This window comes from Atractosteus spatula, chromosome 9, assembly GCF_055471065.1.
Source record: "Atractosteus spatula isolate fAtrSpa1 chromosome 9, fAtrSpa1.hap1, whole genome shotgun sequence".
In the NCBI taxonomy this organism is placed as follows: domain Eukaryota; kingdom Metazoa; phylum Chordata; class Actinopteri; order Semionotiformes; family Lepisosteidae; genus Atractosteus; species Atractosteus spatula.
The window spans coordinates 19,207,497-19,233,614 of NC_142714.1; the positions used below are offsets into that span (position 1 = coordinate 19,207,497).

The 26,118-nt window shown below is 35.8% G+C and overlaps 1 protein-coding gene across 1 annotated transcript in view; it reads right to left on the reverse strand.

Annotated features, from left to right (window-relative positions):
* Positions 1 to 1,764: 1,764 nt before the first annotated feature.
* The window catches only part of LOC148828353 (protein ELYS-like), a 34,027-nt gene continuing 9,673 nt past the window's right edge, over positions 1,765 to 26,118 (reverse strand). Inside the window, exons 12-31 of the mRNA XM_088925220.1 lie at positions 24,991 to 25,081; positions 24,691 to 24,780; positions 24,230 to 24,370; positions 23,903 to 24,001; positions 23,106 to 23,172; positions 22,712 to 22,835; positions 21,229 to 21,285; positions 20,491 to 20,634; positions 20,158 to 20,369; positions 19,685 to 19,817; positions 18,388 to 18,496; positions 17,473 to 17,602; positions 17,037 to 17,232; positions 16,147 to 16,486; positions 14,854 to 14,968; positions 14,264 to 14,379; positions 13,594 to 13,754; positions 12,535 to 13,138; positions 5,702 to 5,805; positions 1,765 to 1,899 (exon numbers count right to left, since the gene is read on the reverse strand). Coding sequence (XP_088781346.1) covers positions 1,765 to 1,899; positions 5,702 to 5,805; positions 12,535 to 13,138; positions 13,594 to 13,754; positions 14,264 to 14,379; positions 14,854 to 14,968; positions 16,147 to 16,486; positions 17,037 to 17,232; positions 17,473 to 17,602; positions 18,388 to 18,496; positions 19,685 to 19,817; positions 20,158 to 20,369; positions 20,491 to 20,634; positions 21,229 to 21,285; positions 22,712 to 22,835; positions 23,106 to 23,172; positions 23,903 to 24,001; positions 24,230 to 24,370; positions 24,691 to 24,780; positions 24,991 to 25,081 — 3,168 coding nt within the window. The remainder of the gene's footprint in view (positions 1,900 to 5,701; positions 5,806 to 12,534; positions 13,139 to 13,593; positions 13,755 to 14,263; positions 14,380 to 14,853; positions 14,969 to 16,146; positions 16,487 to 17,036; positions 17,233 to 17,472; positions 17,603 to 18,387; positions 18,497 to 19,684; positions 19,818 to 20,157; positions 20,370 to 20,490; positions 20,635 to 21,228; positions 21,286 to 22,711; positions 22,836 to 23,105; positions 23,173 to 23,902; positions 24,002 to 24,229; positions 24,371 to 24,690; positions 24,781 to 24,990; positions 25,082 to 26,118) is intronic.

Genomic DNA, 26,118 nt, shown 5'->3' on the forward strand with positions numbered 1-26,118 from the left:
GCAGACATGAAGGTGGTTATCAAAAATGTATTTTAGGTGATCTCTTGATTCTAGTCTTTTTTTGCTTTTAAGAATTGATTTTAAAAACCCTTTTTTTTGATGAGCTAAAGGAGTAAGAGTTTTTGTTGAATGGACAGTTACTTCCATAAGCAATAAGAAAAGGTGATAAGAAAACACTTGTAATTATTGTTTGAGAACTGATAAATTTATTTCATTAGAAGAAGGAAGGCTACAAACAAGAGGATTTCATTGTGGGTCCAGATCTAAACAGTACAGCTGTAGCTCTTTCTTATCTTTCTCTGATAACCTAGAGTGCTGCTGCATTGTTAGTATAGGGGAGACTGGCTTTCTGTTGTCTAAATCCTCACTACTCACATCAGATCCACTAAAAGCCTCACATTGGTGTAAGAAGTGAAACAGTGGCCTCCTGGCTTTTCAGCCGTGAGTTCAGAGCAGGAATGTGCTGTGACTGTAGAAGGGGGGTTAGAGTAACACGGACATCCACAAGGGATTCATGTCATTAATGGAATGTGTTTCTGTTTTACTAGGGAGCTGTATACAGAACCAATGACAGGGGTTGGATTCTGCCTGCCCTAGCACCTTCAAGAGTGCTTCAGAACAAACCCCCCGAAAAAAGAGAAAAATGCTTCAGGCTTTTGTTTTAAACAATTTAAACAAACTCCAAAATAAAAAGGTTATATCACTCCATCAGAATCTAGATACTGTAGCAATGAATTCAACCATGTTGAAGGCTCAGCCTTTTCGTGAAGCAGTTTTCTCCACTCACAAGGTGGGTGCCTAGGAGTCAATGTGTTCGAAACCCTGCAGAGGTACACTGGTCACACAAAGCCCAAGAGAAAAGAAGACAAAAGTCAGTTCTTGAGTATATTTTAAAATTCCTACTCAATCTGCAAATAATGATGAAATGCAGAGTGTGTCTTTAAAATAATATTTTCACATGCACAAAGAACTACCCCAATTGACACAATGGAAGCATTCTTTACTGCACATTAACCCTGATGATTAGCTCAATAAAAAATCAATTCGTTACTAAACAGCAAAGTTTCAATAATATTTTTTGAAAATGGCTCCTGTACAAATGAGTTATTCTGACTGGGTGTTATTTTTTCATTACTGTAAGGAGGTTTTTTTTTTTCATGTTAGACAATATTAAGGTTTGTTAGGAGTAACAACAAACATATGCCACCTTCCTCACATTAATACCACAATTGAGCATTGACTCAAATTTTAATGACTATAAAGAGAATGTGCCTTTTTAAAATGCACTAAAGCAAAACAATTACTTTTCATTTGTTTCTAGATCTAGATTTAAAAAGTTATATCTACACAATGGAGCAGTAGATGACACTAGAACATATCTGGAAAGGATTATGTATTTGTTCTGAAGCACAGGATCAAAACAGTAACTTAATTTTCCAAAGAAGGCACATCTTTAAACCAATTTCTTTAGCCTAAGGTTATTTTCCAGGCTTTCAACATTCTTAATTTTTATTTATGCTAGTTTGAAATGAAAAGGCTGGTATATAAGTTAAACCACTTTTGTGCACATGCTGTGTTTTTAAAATTAAAAATAATATTCTTTATAAACGTTTTGCTTTAATTTGGGGTTTTAGAAAATAAATTTGAAAAAAATTACTCAAATTTTTCTGTGTTTTAAAACTTCTTTCCATTACCTTTGAAATAACAGGACTTTTTGTCTGATCTTTAATTATAGTTGTGGAGCTATTAGAAACCCAAGCACCTTCATGTTCTTTTGAATTTCTTGCTTCTTCTAGTCCTCCTAGTTTGCATTAAATGGCGGCCTCCCACACTCTTCTCAGACTTGTGCATGGTGAATTTACAAGAGTTTTTCTTAAGAACTACATCTTCTTTTCCCACCTGAAAAAGACAAAAACAATCAGACACACAGTTCATTTTTTATATATTATCTGGGGAGTTGAAATATCCGGGGCAATTAATCTTGCTTCTGGGGCTTGAGAAAAAGGCATCTTGGGAAGTGTCAGTGATTAAATGCCTTTAATAGTTGCCATTAATTTCTTCTGTCAATAGCATGGTGTGCCACTTCAAACTATCTTTATCCACCTTGGTCCAATAAACGATTTCTCTAGCTTAGCTTTCATTGATATTTTAATTACATCTTTTCCTTTTCAGTGTTCAAAAAGAAATTATTATGCCCCATGTCCACCTTAAGAAGAAAGATTTTCTTCCCCATTGTTTCTGCTTCTGCTGACACAGGTTTGATCATGAATAATTAGCCTCAAAGGGTTAATTTTTCAGGGATTCCGATTTGTACTGAATTACATCTTGTTCCCTGTTCCCTCACATACTGTCTATTTTATGCGGCATTTATTTTGTTTTTTAATCCCATTTTGGACAATGAAAGAAAAACAAGGTTGAATTATTCATTTTTCATACATTGTATACGCAATGCAGCATTTACAGTATTGTTTATTTTCCACGGTTTTTCACGGATGCATCAAAGTTCTTTGAGAATTTAAAAAAAAAAACAATAAAAAACAACTTCAGGAATGCATAAAACTATGATGCTAAAACAATAGACACTAAAATACTGTCAATTAACTGCCAATAAAATATTCTTTAAAGAAAACATAGCTAACCTGGTAACTTGACAGAAACATTGCAGTGGTAATGTACCAATGGACTATTATTTGCCAAAAATACATAACTTAGATTAACACCATGAATGCCTGGAGTACGTTATTCAACAATATATAGTCCAAAAATTTGTAATGGCCAACCAGATTTTAACAGCTCTAATAGCCAACAGAAGGAGTGTTTGAATTTTAAAACAAATTTTCATCAGGGATAAATCACAAGAGTAACACATTACCAATGTACAGTAGCAATAAAACGTTCTCTTTGCCAGTTGTTTTGGGAAACCTCATTAAAAATATTTCTTGAGATTCTACAGAGCACAACAGGTAAGTTAGTAATGAATCTGTGGTATTTTGTTGCTTCCATATTAATTTTTGAAAAATGTGAATAATGGTTATTGTAAATCAATTACAGTAAATGTAAAATAAGTTTAAAAAGTTAATATAATCAAAGCATACCATATTTGTATTTTCATTGTTATGAAATTGAATTTAAGACAGTCAATTATCAGCCTGATGATGACTCAAAGATCCACCTTTAAAAAGATGAGATGTGAGATGGAGAGATCCATTAAAACCAAAATCTGAGACACATAAAGAGAAATGCAAAATTGTATGCTGCACTTAATGGAAATGAGAATAGAGCATGTTTTTAAATGACATGCTGTACTGGGTGAAGATAACACAGGGGATTATAATATAAGTGCCCATTTTTAAAGCAAAGTAAATCATGGGACAATTTAATGTTTTTTTTTCATCTCTAAGAATCTAATGATCAACATATTATCCATCAACGTCCTGTGGCATCCTCGAATTACAGCCAGCGACAGGTAAAGCTATCTGTTAGATTGATGACAAAGCTTTCAAAGAGACCAACATAACAATTTATGGTCATACATCACATTTAATGAATTTTGCTACCCTCCAATATTAAAAAATATCCTTTTCTTTTTCAAAAGTAAATTCTGTGCTAGTGTCAGCTATTTTATACAATAAATAATATATATTGTGCATACCCGGTACCTGAAGTACTGTAAATATGCTTTTTACCCAAGACCATATTCTTATGGTAACCGTGTTTAGTGTACACATCATATATTTTAGAGAAGTGTCATATTTACAGTATATTATTGCAATTCTGTACAACAGCACTTTAAAAAGGATCAATTTAATATAGCAATCTGACTTCCTCTGAAATTTACACACAATGTATCACAAAATATATTAATATAATTTCATCATCATCATCATCATTATCATTTGGACATTACCTTAATTGTATTTGATGTGTATAATTTCGCTGACAGTCTCCATGACTCTCACTCACTAATTAGAGCAATAAACTAATTATCCATATGCAAGGCATATTACAATTCTTAAATTCATAATGGTAGCCTCCATAATACCTCATTAAGTTGTATGAGCTCTGTAAAGCTCATTTGGAACATTTAATATTTGATCTTTTTTCAGTTAATTTTTACAAAAATAAAGAGTTATTTTAAAATTCAAAACAATATTAAAACATAGTTTAAGGCAAGGTTTCACATGATCTATGTGCCAACCCCAATGTTAATATGAGTTTATATCAATTCACTGGATGAAACTGACTAAATACTGCAAGTGCTTAGAATGTGAGAAGAAAAAAAAATCCTGCAGCATTAAGATGTTTTGGGTGGAGTAGCTATGGAGTGGAAAGATGAAGTCACTCCAAAACAGAGCCTTGGGCAACACTGTCACCTGCTGGCAATCATATAAAGTTAAATAAAGCCCCCTTTTCCATGTCTTGTACTATTAAATAACCATTCATGTTTTTTCCTTGATATCCTTCTGCTTATTTGATGCTTTTATCAAATACGTTAACCCACAGACCAAATTCTATTAATTTCAAAAGGATGAGAATCATGACTATTGCCTCAGAATTGCCTCTTGTCACAAAATGACGTGCTAAGGCTCTTTGGGATTTAGGTAATTTTATTTATCAACCATTCTTTCATCTTCCGACGTTTATAGTATAGAAAATAAAATAAGGAAAATATAGCTCTGCAAGTTTTCTTTTAGTTTTTGGAGAGCTAAAGAGAGGTAAAATGCCATTGCAGATCAGATTTTCTGTTCCTGTATCATTACAGATCAGTCTCATACAAATGACATGCAGTTAATGTTAAATAATAGGCAATGCAGTACCTGAATTGCACCTCATGCAACATTAGGTTTTCACTAAACACTTGAACATTGTATTAAAATATAGCTGGATTTTTAGTTTTTGACAGCTTGAATATTTCTAATTCAAACCAAAACAGCAATCATCCCAATCCTTGCCCTTTCTTATACAAATCATTCTGTGTTTCTGACATACACATATCCATATTATTATACTTTGCACACGGAACTTTATATTGGTGTCATACTGTAAGTGTAAAGTGTAGAAATAAATCACATCTCAACCTCCCAGCCTTAATTTTCAATAACACATGGCTAGGGACTCTGGTATTTATTAGCAAATATGCCATGTTCATAATTACTTCCAATGCTATTTGATTAATTACTGTTTGCATTTCCTAAGGCAGCTATGAAGCCTCCTGCTGCTTTTCACAATGAACACACTTTAATAATAGTTGTCCTGCATGTTAATGAATTCCATACAAGGGTAGTGCTTTGCATATGGAATGGGATCACAGTGCACTTTATGCAAGAGTTCACATAGAAGCTGTGTTATTGTATTTTTAATGTTATTTGAAGATCCAACTGAAATTATATGTGAAGATTACATGTGATAAGTAATTTCAAGTGAGATTAAAACTGGCAAATTCACTCATGAGATGTCTGTTTAATGTTACATACCTAGATGGCCACCACAATACAGTTTTTCTCAGACAGAAGAGCAGTAAACCAATAAATATGGTAGAACCTCAGATGTCTTTTCATGCTACTGTAAATGCACAATAAAAGTTTCAGTTAATTCTGAAAAATTCACTTGAAAATAAGAGGACATGTTAAAAAAATGATGATGTTAAGGAAAAGTTTTCCAGACAGACATTCCTAAAATACGTCTAAAGAAATGCATTTACCTGTTTTGCTTCCCATTTTTCAGCTTTCTGGTTTGATGTTGGATGGAAGAAGCTCCCCTGACTGCATGACAGAGGTTTGCCAGAGAGAAGTGAAGCATTTTTATCTAAGTAAAATAAAAAAACATAAATATTTAAAGTGTTAAAAATCCACTAAATGTTTTGCTAGTTATGGACAATCACTGATCTTTGGCAGTATGATTTGTGGCCATTATTTTTCTCATATAAAGAAGTAAACTCAGGCTAAAGAAAAATAGTCTCAAAGCAACAGCAACAGTAGTGTGTGATTCATATACTCGAGTTAATTTTAAAGACACTTATAGTAAACTGATTTTAATTTGAGTTTAATCTAGAACATAGAATCAAATTCTACTGACATTTTCTGATTCCTGTTTTGTGATAAGTGCCAATCTTTTCTTCACTTATCAATAAATGTTGTAGCTCAGCCACTTCACAGCCAGGTCATAGAAATTGCAGTGATTGGATGAGCACACTTTATGCCTGAAGTCAACACCATAACACAGTATATTCACAGTATATTTACATTCAGCGTCTAAAAAATACAATCTTCACACTCCATGACCTTTTTGAAAGGCAAATGATTAAAATAGAGTGAATTAACTGGCACTAGCCTTTGTCTTGTGCATTTAGCACTTTCACTTTTTTAGGTCAAAAAGCACATTGATGTGTCACGATCGCCATCCCTCCTCAAGAGGGTGCTCCGACCCTTTTGTATTTTATTTTCATTATTACATTCACCTGCCTCTTGTTCCCTGTGTTATTTAAACCCTGTGCCCCTGAAGCTCAGGGCTCTGCATTGGAAGACGGACACCCGGAGGCCCTGAGGCCTGGAGGCCCGGAGGCCCACCTTGCACCAAGTCGCCCCGCATCCGCAGCTTGAGGGCATAGGCTTCCAAACGCTGTCCTGACCAGCTGAGTCTGGGGCTTGGAGCTCCTGGCCTAGTTTTTAACTTCCTTGTTCCTGTTCCTGATCCCATTCCCGGTTTAATCGTTTGTCTTGGATGAATCTCCCAGCACTTGGACCCTGGACTGCACCTTGGTTTCCCGCTTGGACTTCCCTCATTTGGACTCGTCTGCCTGCGCTCCCCCCATACATCTGGATCACTGTCAGCACCGCCCCATGTTCGCCATCCCTTCCATTCCTGACCGTGTTTTCCCTGTAGCGCTTTTCCAGTCTCTTCAGGATTATACTGTCTGCATAGGGTCCTAAACTACACACTTCACAGGAGTCATGACTGGCTTCCATAACATGATGCAATGTAACTGCAGTGCACTGTAGGTTCTGTACCTGCTCTTTCTTCAAGATCTTTGTCAAACCTTAAGGGGAAAAACACGTGTGTTTGGACCTAGAAAAACTAGCTTTTCAGATTGCTCAGGATTTTAAAATCTCATTCTAGACAAAAAACCAACCTGTTGTATTTCATGCTTCAAGTTTTAGATATACTGTGTTAAATGTGATGCTGTAGAATAAAAGATTCTGAATGAAATAAAAGATTCTGAAAGACAAAGGTTCTATAATTTAATGCAGCAAAAGGTTTTGCTTCATAATATATATATTTAAGTCCAATTCATTTGGATATGTAACAGAAAAGCAATAATGCAAGACTCTCTTTTTTCAGCAAGATTATTCAACTTAGCTGTTTAGAAGCACGTCTAGATGGCTTTCTATATTAAGCATAAAGCATAAAAGGAATATACAGTGGTGTGAAAAAGTGTTTGCCCCCTTCCTGATTTCTTATTTTTTTGCACGTTTGTCACACTGAAATGTTTCAGATCATCAAACTGAAATATTAGACAAAGATAACACAAGTAAACACAAAATGCAGTTTTTAAATGAAGGTTTTTATTATTAAGGGAAAAAAAATCCAAACCTACATGGCCCTGTGTGAAAAAGTGATTGCCCCCCCTGTTAAAACATAAATCAACTGTGGTTTATCACATCTTTGGAAAGCTGAGTTCAATTTCTCTAGCCACACCCAGGCCTGATTACTGCCACACCTGTTCTCAATCAAGAAATCACTTAAATAGGACCTGCCTGACAAAGTGAAGTAGACCAAAAGATCCTCAAAAGCTAGACATTATGCTGCGATCCAAAGAAATTCAGGAACAAATGAGAAACAGAGTAATTGAGATTAATCAGTCTGGAAAAGGTTATAAAGCCATTTCTAAAGCTTTGGGATTCCAGCGAACCACAGTGAGAGCCATTATCCACAAATGGTGAAAACATGGAACAGTGGTGAACCTTCCCAGGAGTGGCCGGCCGACCAAAATTACCCCAAGAGCGCAGCGACGACTCATCCAAGAGGTCACAAAAAAACCCACAACAACATCCAAAGAACTGCAAGGCTTCACTTGCCTCAGTTAAGGTCAGTGTTCATGACTCCACCATAAGAAAGAGACTGGGCAAAAATGGCCTGCATGGCAGAGTTCCAAGACGAAAACCACTGCTGAGCAAAAAGAACATAAAGGCTTGTCTCAGTTTTGCCAGAAAACATCTTGATGATCCCCAAGACTTTTGGGAAAATACTCTGTGGACTGACAAGACAAAAGTTGAACTTTTTGGAAGGTGTGTGTCCCATTACATCTGGCGTAAAAGTAACACAGCATTTCCGAAAAGGAACATCATACCAACAGTAAAATATGGTGGTGGTAGTGTGATGGTCTGGGGCTGTTTTGCTGCTTCAGGACCTGGAAGACTTGCTGTGGTAAATGGAACCATGAATTCTGCTGTCTACCAAAAAATCCTAATGGAGAATGTCCGGCCATCTGTTCGTGACCTCAAGCTGAAGCGCACTTGGGTTCTGCAGCAGGACAATGATCCAAAACACACCAGCAAGTCCACCTCTGAATGGCTTAAGAAAAACAAAATGAAGACTTTGGAGTGGCCTAGTCAAAATCCTGACCTGAATCCAATTGAGATGTTGTGGCATGACCTTAAAAAAGTGGTTAAAGCTCAAAAACCCTCCAATGTGGCTGAATTACAACAATTCTGCAATGATGAGTGGGCCAAAATTCCTCCACAGCGCTGTAAAAGACTCATTGTCAGTTATTGCAAACGCTTGATTGCAGTTGTTGCTGCTAAGGGTGGCCCAACCAGTTATTAGGTTTAGGGGGTAATCACTTTTTCACACAGGGCCACGTAGGTTTGGATTTTTTTTTCCCTTAATAATAAAAACCTTCATTTAAAAACTGCATTTTGTGTTTACTTGTGTTATCTTTGTCTAATATTTCAATTTGTTTGATGATCTGAAACATTTCAGTGAGACAAACATGCAAAAAAATAAGAAATCAGGAAGGGGGCAAACACTTTTTCACACCACTGTATAATAAAAATGATTATACACGGCGGTGTATATGTGACCGTCGTGGTTCCACATGGGCTCGTGCCCTCTGCCGTTCCATCCCGCAACACCTGGGGCACAAACCCAGGAACACAACAGGGAACCAGCCGCATGAGCTAAAGGAGACCTCCTTCAGCCCAGGCAGCTGAGGTCCCTGCTACACGCAGGGAGGACGATGACGTCATCGTGTCCGAACTAGCTCCGCTACATATACATCTAATAAAATAATTTGTTTCAGAAATTAATTATACAAAAAAGTACAAAATTGTTACTAGAGTGGCAACCATCATAACATAAAAGCTGCAGGAGCCAAATGAAAATTTAAGAATTCTGTAAAAGAAAATACACATCACTCTGCTCAGGGACTAGCTTTCCCAGTTCCACAGTCAAATTCAGGGGAGAAAGCAGTGACAATTTGCATGGCTAAACAGATACCCATCTGCCAAGGACTGTACCAGTGGCATGCACCCACTCCAGAAAGACAGGGGTCCTTTCATTAGTCAATAAGCAGCATGACAGATCATGATAAATCCCCCCCCTTTCATTTTTCCTTCAGCAGATGGGACTCAGGATCATAACAGCTGGGCACCTACAGCCTTGAGGAAGGACCATTGCCTCTTCTCTGCACCTGAGTTACATTTGTGCACAGCTGCCTTCCTGAGATGACAGCAACAGGCAAGCATCCATCAAGCAGAATCCAGATTTTCATTTGGGATAGCTCCATTGCTGACCCCACTGCATGCCACCCTGAATGTTAGGTAACACAGAAACAATAGGTCCTGTGCCATCATCCGAGTGACTGATTAATGTGTATGAGCTATCAGATAGGGAGCTTACGAACTACTCATAACAGCTGGTAGAAAGTGGAAGGGACCTACTACACTCTCTGCACAGAAGTAAACATGTGTGCCATATGCTAGATGCCAGCTTCAACAGCTGCTTTGTAGAGCCTGACATTTTCAATCAAGTCACATACCATGCCATTGACATACTTGGAAAAATATTCCAAAGAAATTCTGATGTAAGGATTTAAAAATGCTGGCAACAATATGTTGTGTTCGAACTTATTCTCATTCTCTTTTCCAGTCATAATAATGAGATATCTTTCTGTTCTATGGCAGTATTCTAATTAAGTTTTTGCAGACAAATTGCATTATATTTATTGCATTAGCAGACTGTATTGTGATGATCGTTCTTTAATAGATACGCATTCCATCTGCAGTTCCATTACTGTTTCCTGTGAGCTGCTTAACAGGACCTTATAAGTGTCTTTCTCCGTGCCCTTCAGAGTGCATATGCCCAAGTTTATTCTCAGCAGTCATTCTGCATTCTGATAAGCCTCTTCAGGACTTGAGACAATGCAGAGCAGACAATAAACAACCATGTGTTCAAGTGGACAGTCATGCAAACTTAACCTATCCAATTTGAGACAAGACCTGAAACTATTGCTTCCCATTCCCAGAATGATTAGCATTTCTACTATCTAGAATGTCTCCTCATCCATATTAATATGTCCTTCCTTAATAAGACACTTCATCAATATACATGGAAATGGAAGTTACAATGAATCTTCCCCACAGAGAGGATTATTACAAAGAAACCAAGTTAATATTCCTGGGCAGCAACACAATCATGGGTGGAGAAATATATACTTACTGATATTCATTTTTTTTCTCTTTTATATAAGTGTGCTATTAGAAATGCTATCGGTTTTCTTTGAAGACATTAATGGGTAAATTCCCAGTGATTACTAACAACTCCTCGAACCATCACCTAGTACAGTACGTGAGCTGAATAGACAGCTGGCTGACACCATTGCCATGCTTACCCTGATTTGGGTCATCTTATAGTGTTGCTGAGTGACGTATAAAATGAAGGAACGTGTACCGACAACTACACCTCTTCCCTCCCTAAGGCTTCTTTAAGACTAAGGCAGTTAAAAAAACAAGCTTAGACTTTCATAGGGAAAATAATACAGGATATCACAAGGCTTGATTTAGAAGTCTGAAGCCATGACATTTTGATCACTTTGGTGAAGCAGATGTTATCATGTTTACTGCGTTGTAACAATATTCCCGTTTGCTCTAATGCATGTTGATTTCTCTTACTTTAGAAATAGTGGATCCAGAAAAGGTTACCTTTAGAATTGTTTTGTTCTTCCTGCATTTCTGTTAAAAATGGTATAGTCACTGGTACTGTATATGCACTGGGTGTAGTATGCAGTATGTATTATGAAATAAATTAAATTATGAAACTCTAAGAACAAAAAAAAAAATTTAAGCCAGTCAATCATACTTCATTAATCTAAATCCACTAAGCTTCATTTTTCCTCTTAAGTCCCTGTTTATTATTCATAAAGCATGGCACGTATGATTACCTAAGCTTAAGACCATTGGGTTTTGAGCATTAATGCATACGTGGGGCATGAGCTCCAATTCATTTTAAAATAATCACCTGCTAAGTTATTCACAATTACAAAGGTGTATTTTGGCAAATATAATCACATCAATCCTTTCCTGGAATCATTCATTATATAGATACAGTTGGACTGGAATGAAGAGATATTTTCAGTTTAAATCTATTCCAAGATGCAAAATAGAGGTTTATTAATTAGAACAATATTATTACAAATAACTATGATAAAAACTCTGATATTTTAACCAAGATCTCAAATATGGACAGTCTTGTAACAAGGAATTACTGATTTAATCATTTAGAACGAGATTCCTGATATTGCCATTTAAAATAATTAATAGTTATATAAGGGTTCAAAAAAGAGGAGAAAATAACTTAGTTTCTGTTGGACATAATTGAATTGCTAACTTTAAAAAATTGTACAGGCACTAAATTTGAAAGTAACATTTCTCATAAGTTACAGTGCATTTAGCTCATTGACTACATTATGTAAGTGCTAACTGAAAGCAATCCATCCATTCATTCTCTAACTGCTTTTATCCAATACAGAGTTGTGTTGGAGCCTGGACAGGATGCCAGTCCATCCCAGAGTTGAATGTGTTTTCTGATTGCCTTTACTACTGGATTTACTTTAATACAGAAGATGCCATTGGACTTCAGGGAACTTCTAAAACACTCCCGGACTTGGAACGCAACAGCCCTGCAAGTTTTAAAGAGAACTGAATTCTGAATACTGAAGACCAGGAAGACCAGGAAACAAATGGTGATTAAGGCCAATCGACTCATTGAGTGATTCAAATAAGTCACTAGTTGTTGAAATTGAATAGAAAACTGAGAGGACTTTCAATCAGTCATAACTCTGAAATTCAACAGGGAGACCTGCAGAATCTAGATTTGCTTTCTTTTAAAGGCTATTTCAAAAGCTTTGCAGAACTTTAGTAACTCTATTTACTAAACTAGTAACTCAAGCAGCCAAATTCTCAAAGTGAATACAGTAGGAACTTTTTTTCATGTGAATGGAGAAGTATCAGCATAAAGCTAAGAAAAAACAAGCATTACCTGGAGATGTGCTAGAAAATTGATCGATTGCAGGCAGGAGCCCCGATGATGCTCTTCTGGTTTCTAAAGCTTGCTTCCACCAGCTGCCCAGCTTGCAGTGACCTAGTCGGTCAGATGTGGTTTTGAAACATATTGCCTCTTTCTTGTGAAGCCTTCCGCTCTGACATTTGTCAGTGGGTGTTTCTGACGGAAAGTGAGGAAGTGCACGGTCACGGCTTCCCCTGAAAGATAGAAAAGCCCTAGAGCCCTGTGGGTGTCTCTGTCTCACTGTTCTAGGGGGTGGAATAAAAAGCGGAGTATCCTGCAGCGAAAAGATCTTTTTAAACCTCTCCGAAGCTTTAATTTCAGACTCAGTGACCAAGAGGGAGGTCTTTCGAAAGTGTTCCCTGCCTATTGAAACTTTTCTTTCTGGTGAACTGGGGGCACTTTGGCTTTCATCTTCACTATCATCGAGGTAACTGTTTTCATAGCAGTCACTGAAGAAGCTCTGCATAGTCTCAGTGAATTCACAGGAAGTGAGGATCTCTGGCTGGTCAACTGCTTCCTGGGAATCTCTTCTGTGCCGTTCCATCTTTTCCTTCTGAGCCAGTCCATCTGTAGCTCTCTGTGTAACACAAATTTACATCTTATTTAGTGCCTTAAACACAAATACGTGGTAATGGGCAATAGGTTATCTACTTTTCTGTTTTACTCCATTGAAGCTTTTTTTGACAAAGGTCAAAATTGACGGAGAGGAAAAATAAACAATCCATTAAGAAAAGCCAACATTAAGTTTTAGGTACACAGCTCCACACCTGGAGGGTTTCTGTGGATGTTTAGCCTACACAAGCACTTTACTACCTAACTGATGCAATTATTATCTTTATTGGTCCAGTTTATTACCCTTCTATAGATCTTTTGTTGCAAGAGTTTGAAAGCTATAAGACCTGCTGGAGTGCTGTCCTCTATAAATTGAGATGTACACCCCTGCTTTACTTCAGAGAGCAATGGAGAAACGTATCACTATTTCCAAAACTCCAGCTCAAAAGACAAGCTTTGGCCCAGGGAGCAGTGGATTACCTGTAGAGGCTCCAAATCAAGGAAAGAGTGGGAGGCAAAACTACTGCTTGAAAATGAATCTTGGGGAAAAGAAAGGTCTTTTGTTTTTTCCTCAAATGGAGTGCCATTCCCCAACTCCTCTGTATCTTTCCCAGCTGCAGAGGAGCCATCTTCATAAATCACTTTTGATTAAGGGAACAAACAGAAAAAATAAGAAGTGCAAAACCCATCGGTATTATTTATCTGTCAGTTGTAAAAAATCATGCTTTTCTTTCACCTGGCGCCTATTCTCTAAATCATTCAATTACACAGCCTGAGAACAATTGATATTTTCACCAAAAGATGTATAGATAGAAATATACAGCTTTTGTAAAACACAGTTCAAACCATTCTATATGATTTGATTAACTGTTAGTCAACATTTTAAAATTCAAAATTCTCAAAAATGTTTAATCTATATCATTTGGACTCAGGTACATAAGGACTCAGGTAGCAAAGCCTGCCTGCAGGGAATGTCAGTTCTGCAAGCTTTTGCAGTTCTGCAATATACAGGGTGCATACTGTATATTTACAGTATGTGAAGCTAAAGCTCACAAGTACATTTGAATATATTTATCTCTCTTGGCAGTTTGGAACAGCAAAAACTTGTAAAATAAGTAAAATAAAACCATCACTAAACCATGCTGAATACCTTTGTCTAGTGACAGGAAGTTTTCATTTTCTGCTGGGCTGTCACTGGCAGAGAAAGAAGCCTGATTGTCATCACTGCTGTAGGTCTGAGGATGCAAGTTCATTCTGCTGCCACGTCTGACAAAAATAGTTGTAATAGTTACTACAAGAATAATGGTGCAGTTAAAAGTGCCAAAACAGATGAAAGAACTAAAAACAGATTTAGAAATTTAAGGCAACAGAATTATAATATTCAGACTAAATTCATACCAGGCATAAAATAATTTGATCAGTAATGACAGTGTAAAAAAGCTTAATTGATCTCTAAATATCATAATTAAAGAAATGTTGCCAAAAATCAGCTGTTATTTCTGTACAGCTGTTCACTAATAACCTAGTAATCCTACAGAGTATTTAATCAAATGAAAAGATTTTGCTCACACTGCTACAAAGTGATTCCAGTTATGCCATAAACTCAGATTAAGCAATTATTTAGCATATACAATATTCTGTAGGTAAGCTAAATACGTGTAATATATAACATATTCACCTTTTTATGATTCTAGTTCTGTAGTTTTTTGTTAAATTGTATTTTCAAAAGTTTCATATTACCTTTCCCTAAGTTGTATTGTGTCCTCAGCCAAGCCTGTAGCACCCTCTTCTGTTACCAGACCATCTCTAACTATTGCACAGGGCTGTGCCGAGCTCGTGCTTTCCTGGATACTCCCTGTACATTTTTAAACATAATAAACAAATGTTACTGTGGAAGGCATTGCTGTTTAAGACAGACGTCATTATTTTCAGTGAACAAGTATATTAAATAAAAATAAAAATAAAGTAATAATGTGACCTTTATGGCGTAATTTGTACTTTAGAATAATTAAATAACCTGAATGATTGTTTATTTGCATACACTGTTTAAATGCTACACCTGTTCACATCATTGTCTTGTGAACATGCAGTCTGTCATCCAAATCAACAACCACTGTATTTTTTATTTTCTTGGGGCTACTTTATTTGCTTTGATGTCATGTTAGATCTATATTATTTACTGCAGAACAGCTTGATAATATGTTTAATTAATATTTTTGTTAATTTCTAAAAATGGCAATTTCACTTAGTTATGTATGAGTCCATTTATTTTAAGGTGAAATGAGAATGAAACACCAAGAAAGCACATTATAATATGTGGGAATGGAAACTGGTGTGAACCCATTGTTTTAATGTCCAGATTTTAACCAGTAAACTTTTATAAGATGATACAATCAGCGGCCATTAAAATAAGAAATGCTTTTTATGTAATATAATTTGCATAAACAAATTTTCTGTTAAAAGTCATTTTCATTCTCAACCCAATATTCACCCAATATAAATTTTCCTTACATTCTGAGTAGACAGGAAGCATTTTTCTGCAAATATGACCTGACGTAAAGCTGCATTTCAAATTCATGAATTAAACATAGATGTTCTGATCTGAAAAAATAGATTCTCTGAAAGCTCTAAACTCCTGCATGTTCATGGTAATATCTACTATATATAAATCTGTCTTTCTGTTTAAGAATTGAAAAATCCTTTAAAATATAGTTCAATTAAGGGTTCAAACAAGGTATGTGGAATTTCCCTATGGATGTGAATTCTAAATCAGTGTTTGAGAGAACTGCAATTACATATCCACTAATAAATATGTTATTTCTTTATTATGTTCACCTGACTTTCTCTTCTCCTTCATGGATAAATGTTTGCTACAGTATGTTAAATTCAGCACCTTTTTCTTTCCACTGTGATAAAAAAGTCGGTACTGAACTGTTGGTAACTTGCGGCAATATGTAATGTTATTTATATTTAATGAAGAAAATATTTAAGCATTAAAGAACAAAATATGAATAATCATGATGTCCTACTCACAGTCAGAAGTTGATGCCTTACTGACACTGTTTAATGCAACAGACTCTGTTCTGCTTTCTTTTGACAAGAGAATATCACAATGGCCAGGAACCATATCCTCAGGAGGGAGTTTGTACTCATACTCCAAGTTCCCATCCAACTCTACTTCACACACACTGTCATTCAGAAGGTAGGATACATCCAACAGAGAACATCCTGAGATCTGGGATGAAATTGGACTGTCTAACTGACCATTATTCAATGGAGAGGAGGTGGAGGTGAAAGTAACGCTTGAGTCAGAGCTTTCTTGAGAAAGAGAAGGTTTAATGCTGCCTCTTTGAGGCAGGCTGTCAGGATAATCCTGCAAGGAGAAAGAGGAAAAGGGAAGTACTGGAATGAGTCCGTACTCAAAGGTAAAAAGGTAAAGGGTAAAAAAAGACATTCAGCTAATTCAATCAATAAAATTACGAAAAATAAAATGATAATGTTTGAACTATCTAGCTCATTAGCTGATAGTACTGTAGATTATTAATATGAGCAGCCAATCCAGCTGTTCCTTGAAGGATCTTGGGAAATCACCTTCAACAACATTGGGGAGTAGTTCCACACATTTAGCATATTACATTTAAAAAAAAGTGTAGGAAACCTGAAATATTGACTTATTCATCAGTACTAGTTAGGCCAAACAGCTACAGTATGTCTCATGTAATCCTCCACTTGTGCCAGAAGCTGTAGAAGTAACTGAAGTAACTGAATCCTTATCTCAAAGCCAAAATCAAAACCAATAACTTTTCTCAAAGACACGTGAGGAGGGTGAAACTATGTTAATCTAATTTTAGGTCTTACATACACTGTAATCTATTATTTTTAGATATGTTCCTGTTAGATATGCTTACATAATGTTACTCTACCTTATCTGACATCAGTTCTGCGTCAGTTACATCCTCACCCGGTTCATTTAAGTCTGAATTAAACTCATTACTCAGGACTGTTGGAGAAGGACTGGGAGCAATGTGTTTCAGTGCTTGAGGGGTGAGAGACAACTGCAGCTGAGATTCACGTGGTTCCTCTTTCAAATAAGTCGGCCAGACAGCTTTTCTGTTTTGCCTTGGAGAAAAGACATCTCTGTTCAAATCACAAGACTCTGATGCTTCAACATCATATAGTAAATAGTACTTGTTAAAAATCATTCCCCTGCATAATTATTTGCGTGTAAACTATACATTACAGTATATCCCAGAATATGGCAGGGAACTATAAGATATCATTCTTTCAAATGTGTTATTGTTGGACTACTAATATTTTCAGTGCTATTTATATAAAATCCCCTAAATATACCCTTTGTACCTGTTAGGTGAAATTGTTTCCTCTACCTCACGTATGGATTCTTTTAGCAAAATCAAAAAATCCTCTGAAGACATTGGTTCACATGTACTAGCACAGTACAGCCATGCAGAAAACGGTTTTGGAGATTGTCCTGGGTAAGAATAATAACGAGGTTATAAAACATGTTGCACCACTGTTTTTTTGGTGAACCTACTATATTTTAATTATCTACTCATGTGAAAAACATAAGAAAAGTTGCAAATCATTTGGCCCAACTATTCGCACTGTTTGTGTGAAGTACAGATGCTGAGTACTGATACAAATGGTTCCTATAAACAACAGAATGTCAGCTAGAAATTCAGAGTAACTCCAAAGATTTCCATCAGACCATCATCTACAGTATATATAACTAAACTGAATTATTTTATTGTAAAATATATTAGCTCATTAACATTCAAAGTTTTTATGCTGCTTTATGATCTGTACTTGAAATACAATGATGTAAACCATAAAAGAGAAATGTATAAAAATATTTTTATTTAAGCACTAGAATGAGCATGGAATTTGTGTTGTATTAAGTTTAAAATGTACCCTGAGTCATTTATTATATTTAAAAGATATATATAACCAGTCACCAATAAAGGGATAAGATCAACATTATCCTTTGCTTTTATTAAGCAGTTGTTCTTTATAACTGTTCAGCTTAACATTATTTTGTTATATAAATATACTGTATTTCAGTACAATACACAATATACAATATCAGCTAACATACGGGACCCATTGAATGTTGGATGTCACACCAATTACATTGGTGTGAATGCAGACCCAATATTTTGAAAGGGTTGCCTGAAACCCAAGATTTTTTTTGAGCAGGTCATTCAAAAGATTAAACAAACCAGAAAAACGTACAGCAAATGTTCATCTCTGGCTTACCTCTTACTTTTAAGCTTGGCACTCTTTGAGAGATTTCAACTGATGATCCTTCTTGAACAAATGAAAGAGCTTTTCTGATTTGCTTTCTTTTAATTTGTGTCATATACTTCTGTGAAATATAACAAAATAGTCAATCTTGAGAAAAAGTCTCTCCAAAAATTCTCTTTTAAAAATAGCAACGTTTCTTGAATAAAATTTGTGAAATGTCCTTCTGAATCAAAGAACAATCTTTGTAATTAGGATCTGGTTTCAGGAGGTTAATATTAATGTAATTTTCTCCACTTTATTTGATTTAAAATTCTTTAGCACTCTTTTAAAACCCTCTTAATCAAATTAATTCAAGCACTGTGATACTCTGAAAATCAGCATGGTCTTATGCTAAAGGATTCAAGTTCAGCTTCTCTTTGTGGAGCCGGATCGATCTAAGAGAAATAGTTCAAATTGTTTTTTTCAATATCATCAGCTACTGTATCTGATTTTCAGTTTAAAAAATTAATGCATTTCTGAATGTATTACAGGAATATATGTCCTTTGTTTCCTTGAGAATGAACATTCATATACAGGACACAGAAAAGGTAGATCAGGTGAAAATACACTGTATGTGTGGTCACATCTAAAGTGTGAGTCTGGCATAAAGCGTCATTAAAATGTGCTATTTGTAGGATGCCCACTTCCATCTCTGCTGTTTGCCTTGTCTTTGTTCTATTCTAGAATCTATTGATTCCATCCCTATTTACATTAATAATACTTGGATAAGCATGATGGGGGAGTACTGCTGGGTTCTGATCACTCTTTGGGGAAGTGTCTGATAAATTGTCATTTTCATCTCAGTGTGTTCATCAAGAATTTATTACTTGTTAATAACTCTTTACACACAAAGAATATTGCCAGCTCCTTATAAAAAATGATAAGGAGAGACTGCACACAGGTTCTATATGCTGAAATTGGAACACTACACCCGAAGGAGGGTATTTTTTAAACAAAGAGAACAGGTAGATTATTTAAAGGTACTAATTAGAACCAGAGACTACCAGCTCAGTTGAATGTGCAATCCTGCAGGCACAGAGGCCTCCCAGAACTGGAGCTGGGACATAGAACAATGTCTTAGTTCATATAGAAAAAAAAAATGTGCAAGTAAAACAGAAATGTCAATAAAAGTTTTTTTTTTAACCTTATAATGACTATGGTACTGTATATGGTACCACTCCTTATGTAACATCACATTAAGGGTTGTTACTCAAATGAAAAAATCTGATTCTAAACAAAATTTACACTCAGAAAGAAAAGAAAACTATACCTTGTCCAATGTTAACAAGGAACTCAGGTCCAAGAACAGGCCTAGGTCCTCACAGTTCTGAAGAAAGTGCTTGAAAATGTCATCACCAGGGTCCTCAATCTCTCTCAGAAGGGCCCAGGCCTCAACAATACACCTTACATTAAGTCCCACATACAAATGACAAAAAGAGACAAAAATATGCGATTTTGTTTAATCCTGTTTTAAGTTTAACATACCATAGCATAAGGGAGTATGAAAAGTAGTGTTTCTTTTATTTGTGCATTGCATTCACACTTTAAAACAAATAAGAAGAATTTAACAAAATCTTCAAACACTGAATATGAAAATGGAATCAACACTATCAGATAGATTTAGGTGACAAGATTAATGTGTGTTCAAGAGTTCTTTCTAGCTTTGGAAAACATATACATAATACTGTACATAAGACACTTCAAACCACTAAGGCTGCATTATCATTATCATATTTGCTGTACCTGTTATGAAGGAAGACATCAATGTACAATTTAAGGTCCTTGGGCTTCTCAATTGGTGGCTGTATCTGATGAATGTGGTGCAGTGCTTTGAGAGACTCCCCTTCCTTTAACAATGTCTGGATTATTAATGAATGTTGCCAAGAATGCCAAGGCCTCACAGTGCTGGGGTGCAGCAGTAAATCCAAAGAAGTCTGTAAAATGTTAGTGATGTGCTTGAAACATAGTATACATGGGGAAGAATGGAAAAAAGGCAGGAGATTTACAGGTGCAGTGCACAAGCAGACTGGCTTTATGTGCTGACACATCTTACTGGGAAAATAAATGAATGCTTACCGAAATGTGCCCATGGTCCAGAAACCAAAGCCCCTTGATTTGTTGACAAAAGCCAAGTGGCACATCAAAGGTATGTGTAAAAGACGTCAAGACATTGTCTTCACACCTCAGGAAGTGTGTTATATCCAACAGGAAATAAAGAAACTGCCAAAGTTTGTTAAGGAAAATTCTTCAATGAATTACACAAGCTACATTAGAATGAGTAGAATGGATGACCAGGAAACTTTCTCTGAATCCCATTAGCAATTTAGTTTATCTCATGCTTTATTCAGTGTTTTGTAATATTGTCAGTAAAGCTTCAGCTTGCAAAGGTATCATTGAATACAAATACTTAATCATTGCAGAACATTGTGAAACCCATCTAGCCATAGAACTTTCATATTCTAAGGCCTATTTATTTTAATGTCCTATACCCCCTTGAGTAGAATGTCTCAATGACCTCTGCTCTTTCCCTTTAAGGCTCACTCTTTCCCCTTCCTCCCTATAATAATAAGGTGACTTAATAAGGTGACATGAGTGTCTAGTGGCTGCAGTGACAAGCACGTCTCTCTGTAAGTAACAGGGCAATAAACCCATTATTTGGGTGAATCCTGAATTCACCTTCCCCAGTAATTGAGCAATTATGAGTTGTCACATTATTATCGAGCAAAGAAGTTGTAATAAGGCCTTGTCCTTTTCCTTTTCTTTCTCAGGATATTACATTATGTTTTGTAATAGTAACCAAGAACAAAAAGATACAGTGGACTGGAGTGAAACTGTGTCAATACAAGGCAACAGAAACAGCTTTAAAACAGCCTGTAAAAAAGTGTGACATTAATAAGGTGTCTATGCACTTCTGTTTTTTAATCTATTTAAATCAGTGGTACAGTATATCTACCATATGGTATTATACTGTATATAGTATTTAAAAGTATTATTTTTCATCTGTCAGTAATGAAGAGATTTACCTTTTATGTGATAGTTTTTTGCCTATATTTCCTATCTTTTTAGACTGAAAAACATTGACCTCCATGTCAGTTAGTACTAGCACATATTGAATATTACTATATTTTGTTCCTGTTTTTGTCTTTGTGGTTACTCTACCGCTAAGGTTTTTGCATGAACATGGTGGCTACGCTGGTATACATACAGTAACCATGCATTACATAAATCCAAATTTAGGGCATAAGGATTAGCCTTTTCACTGACCTTTTTTGCATTTTTATGTTACTGCTAAGGTTGAAGCATTAACAGATCAATATTTGGAAGCATAACTCCACTCTTATACAGTATACTGATCACAAGTTACATTTCCTTATCACATGATACAAAATGATCCAACAAATCAGAATGTCCATTGCTTTACTCTTTCATGGACAGAAATAGTAGGGAAATATTTGAATTACTAAATGATCTCATGTACACATCTTAAAGTGCACAGAGCATTAGATGAAATGTCAAGCCAGCTAATGATTCAGCCAAGCACAGTAACCTACAGTACAACTACAGTGTAGCATACTAAGATGCATAGAAAGACTTTTTAAAATAAAATTCCTTTGTCTGGCAATAAAGTTCAGCACTTACACTGACATTCTAAAACGTTCAGGTCCATCTTAACCTGTAGTGTGGTGTAGTAGGACCTACTCACGTTAACGATCCAAACTACTCAGACCTGAGTCTGAGGCAGGACAGTAAAATCCCTGTCCTGTTCCAATACAGTCTTTCACCCACATTCCCTTTGTCTAAACCATAGTGGGGTTCCTTCAGCCTGAACCTGATGGGTGAGCACTGAGCCTTATCAGATGCCCACTTCGGTGCAAAGGCTGAAACTAACTTAACCATAAGGATTGATCTCATGATGGGACTAGATACCTTCTGCTGTGTTCTATGGCTATATATAATGAAATCTAATTCAAACCAGCAATTCCTTCTTTAAACCTCATGCACATGGCTTGACACTTTATATTCTCTCTTTAGAATGTCCTTTGTCGCCGTCTAGTGGCATAAACTGACAGACAACTTTGACAGACAACTGACAGACAACTTTATGTACATTCCCTTTTCTGAGTTGTGCCCATTGTGCGAAAACAGTTGATATTATGCACATACAGTATGTATAGAAAATAATTTTGATAAGACTAAGTAAATTTTAAGAACTGATTTTGAGAATGTGTTTTAATATGTACCCACAGTTGCTTTCTGTTTGTGTATTTATCTCTATGAAAACTAAAAGGTAACCTACCAGAAGGTTTGGTGGTGGATAAAGTTCAGAATGCTGTTCTTCTTTACTCCAAATTGGGCCATAGACTTTATTTAAATGAGACACAATGCCGTGTATCAACAAACCATCTTCTTCTTCTTTGTTCCTGAAAGTATGAGAAAATACAACATTTATATGAATTAGCTTACCAATGATGACTTAAAGAACAGTATAAAAAATAACTTTTAATAACGAAATAACTAAAATGCTATAGGAACTACAGGTATCATCAGTATATTAGTTGATAAGTAATTTAGTTTATTTAAACTTTAAAGGAATAAACTTTCTAAAGGAATATTATAAAACAGAATTTCTGCAAATCGAAGAGAACAAAGGGAGATGACAGATAATCATGAATCGTATACATATTAATTACCGAAAAGACTCATAACTCTGTTCCATTTCATGCCACATCTCGGAAAATCGTTTTATTTCACATGCATCTGAAAAGAGGCAATGAAAAAAATTCATTTATTCCTCATTTATCACCTAAAGTTTGCTTAATCCAATGTAATCAATGTAGCCTTGTTTTTAAAGCATATTTGGTTACTCTGATCAATGACTCATCATTGCCAAATAAATAAAAGCAAAACAGCTGATAAAGTTGTATAGTATATACAATTTTATACTGCTTCATCTTCATCACAGGGGAGACAGAGCCTATGCTGGCAAGCAACAGGCACAAGGCAGGATATACCCTGGATGGGATGCTAGTCCTTTTGAGGACACACTAGGGCCACTTTTCCCAGAAGCCAATTAACCTACTAGTATGTCTTTAGACTGTGGGAGAAAATTGGAGCACCCAGAGGCAACCCACGTGACTATGGGTAGAAAATCCAAACTCCACACAAAGAGCACCTCGGGTCCTGAATTGAACCAAGGGTCCCAGCGCAGCAAGGCAACGATGTTAACTGTTGCACCACCATGCCACCCGCTAAAAAAAGTAATTCACTCTAATTTAATTTTTATAACAACTGAGAAGAGGTTTTAGTTTTAAAAACAGTAAAGATTTTTGTTAGGCCATTTACAAAGCCAAAACCTTGCTGTAGGCAGATGTGTACTATTCCCTCCCATTTTTTAGTGCTGCGTTCAGCTTGAGCTTCCACAGATATTATTTTGCTGCATGCAAAGGGCACTGATACACATGGCAGGAACTGCAGTAAATGTATTTACCAGTAGGCTTTGGGAGAAGTCCAGTAAGGCCCAGCCAGTGCACTAATCTCACAAGAAAAATGTACTGGTTCATTGTCCTGTATTCCTGATCCCAACGTACTGCATCTACAACCAAGGAAAACAGTTTTTAACATTCCATCTGCAGTACTGTTAGAGCAAGGACAAAATGTACTGTTAGATCTTGTGCTTTTTCTTTATTTGCAGTAGTAGAGTTTAGACACACATCGGAAATGATTAATTTGGACAAAGTCTTTATTTAGAATTGAAAACCTTCAAAATACTGTACTGATATAGGTAAAGTATATTGATTATCGTCAAGTATTTTACCAAGACATTGGACAAGATGTGGTAGCTTTCTCATGAGTTGGATGACTGTTAGAAGGTTCTTCAGAAACTGTAGAAGATGAAGAACATGACTCAGAGACTGATGGTCCATATACATCCAATGACCCTGGCAGGAAGTGAAACCTAAGAGAAGTAGAATTTCATAAAGTCCAAGGGTTTTGTAGATGACATGTAAAAATGAACCTTATCTTTATCTACATGGAAATGCAGTTTCCTCCTTGGAACAGGGCAGAGGAAACTATTGTACAAACTTTAGCAGTCAGAGTGGGTAGAGAATTCTCTAAATTCTAAAATCAAAATATATTCCATCGATAACCCTGTCCCACATTCTGCAACTATTCACTGTATATATACTGTATTTCAAATCAATAATACAGATTTTCTGTTTGTGGATATAACATACAGTATAATGCATGGTATGTAAAGACTCACATCATACTTACAGAGAGCAAGAAACTGTTTTTTGCCATGGTCCACCATTTTCTGAACCCAGGAGCTTAAAACGCACAACGTGTCGTCTAAATCTGGGTCAGCTAAATTACACACATTAAACACAAAAAATGATTAAGCCAAATAAATGAAGGTTTTATATCCAAACAACATACAACTGTGCCTAAAATATAACAAGACTACATAAAATATAATAAGACTAGATAATAATGCAGCTATAAAACATGGAAATAAAAAAGCCTGAGAATTAATTCAAAACTGCAGTATAAAGTCTATATTAAAAGCAGATTTACCTTCATTTGAAAGGTTCTTCATCCAGCAAATTATTCTTCTGATTCTGTGGTTTGTTAGTGCCCGAGTCAACAAGCACTGCAATGTGTCTTCCTGGAATTTCATATAATTATTGGAATATTTTTTTTACTGTTATATATTATGTAATAAGCAGCTGCTATTATTGCTAAGATGTGGTCCTCAAAATAAATTAAATCTTTAAAACATATTTTCACATGCTGAAAAAAGTCAGGACCAGTAGGTTATCCATCAATGATCATAACTTCTTCCAATTCAAGAAAAGATTTGAAATGAAGAAATATATGTTTGTATAGATATGAGTTATTTAACTTTATATTACCAAGTCATTACATTTCTTAATTTGTTTTGTAACTAAATTTGTTTTTCTGTTTTTGTTTGATTGCGATTCTTGTTAAATTGTTATACAGTACATTGTTAAAAGGAAGAAAAACAAAGCAAGAATGTAATAATCTAGAAAATAAAATTCACAAAAAATCCACCAAATATATATTTTTTTATATGAATTGTTCATGGAAAACAATTACTATATACAGTGGTGTGAAAAAGTGTTTGCCCCCTTCCTGATTTCTTATTTTTTTGCATGTTTGTCACACTGAAATGTTTCAGATCATCAAACAAATTGAAATATTAGACAAAGATAACATAAGTAAACACAAAATGCAGTTTTTAAATGAAGGTTTTTATTATTAAGGGGAAAAAGAATCCAAACCTACATGGCCCTGTGTGAAAAAGTGATTGCCCCCTAAACCTAATAACTGGTTGGGCCACCCTTAGCAGCAACAACTGCAATCAAGCATTTGCGATAACTGGCAATGAGTCTTTTACAGCGCTGTGGAGGAATTTTGGCCCACTCATCTTTGGAGAATTGTTGCAATCCAGCCACATTGGAGGGTTTTCGAGCCTTAACCGCTTTTTTAAGGTCATGCCACAACATCTCAATCGGATTCAGGTCAGGACTTTGACTAGGCCACTCCAAAGTCTTCATTTTGTTTTTCTTAAGCCATTCAGAGGTGGACTTGCTGGTGTGTTTTGGATCATTGTCCTGCTGCAGAACCCAAGTGCGCTTTAGCTTGAGGTCACGAACAGATGGCCGGACATTCTCCTTCAGG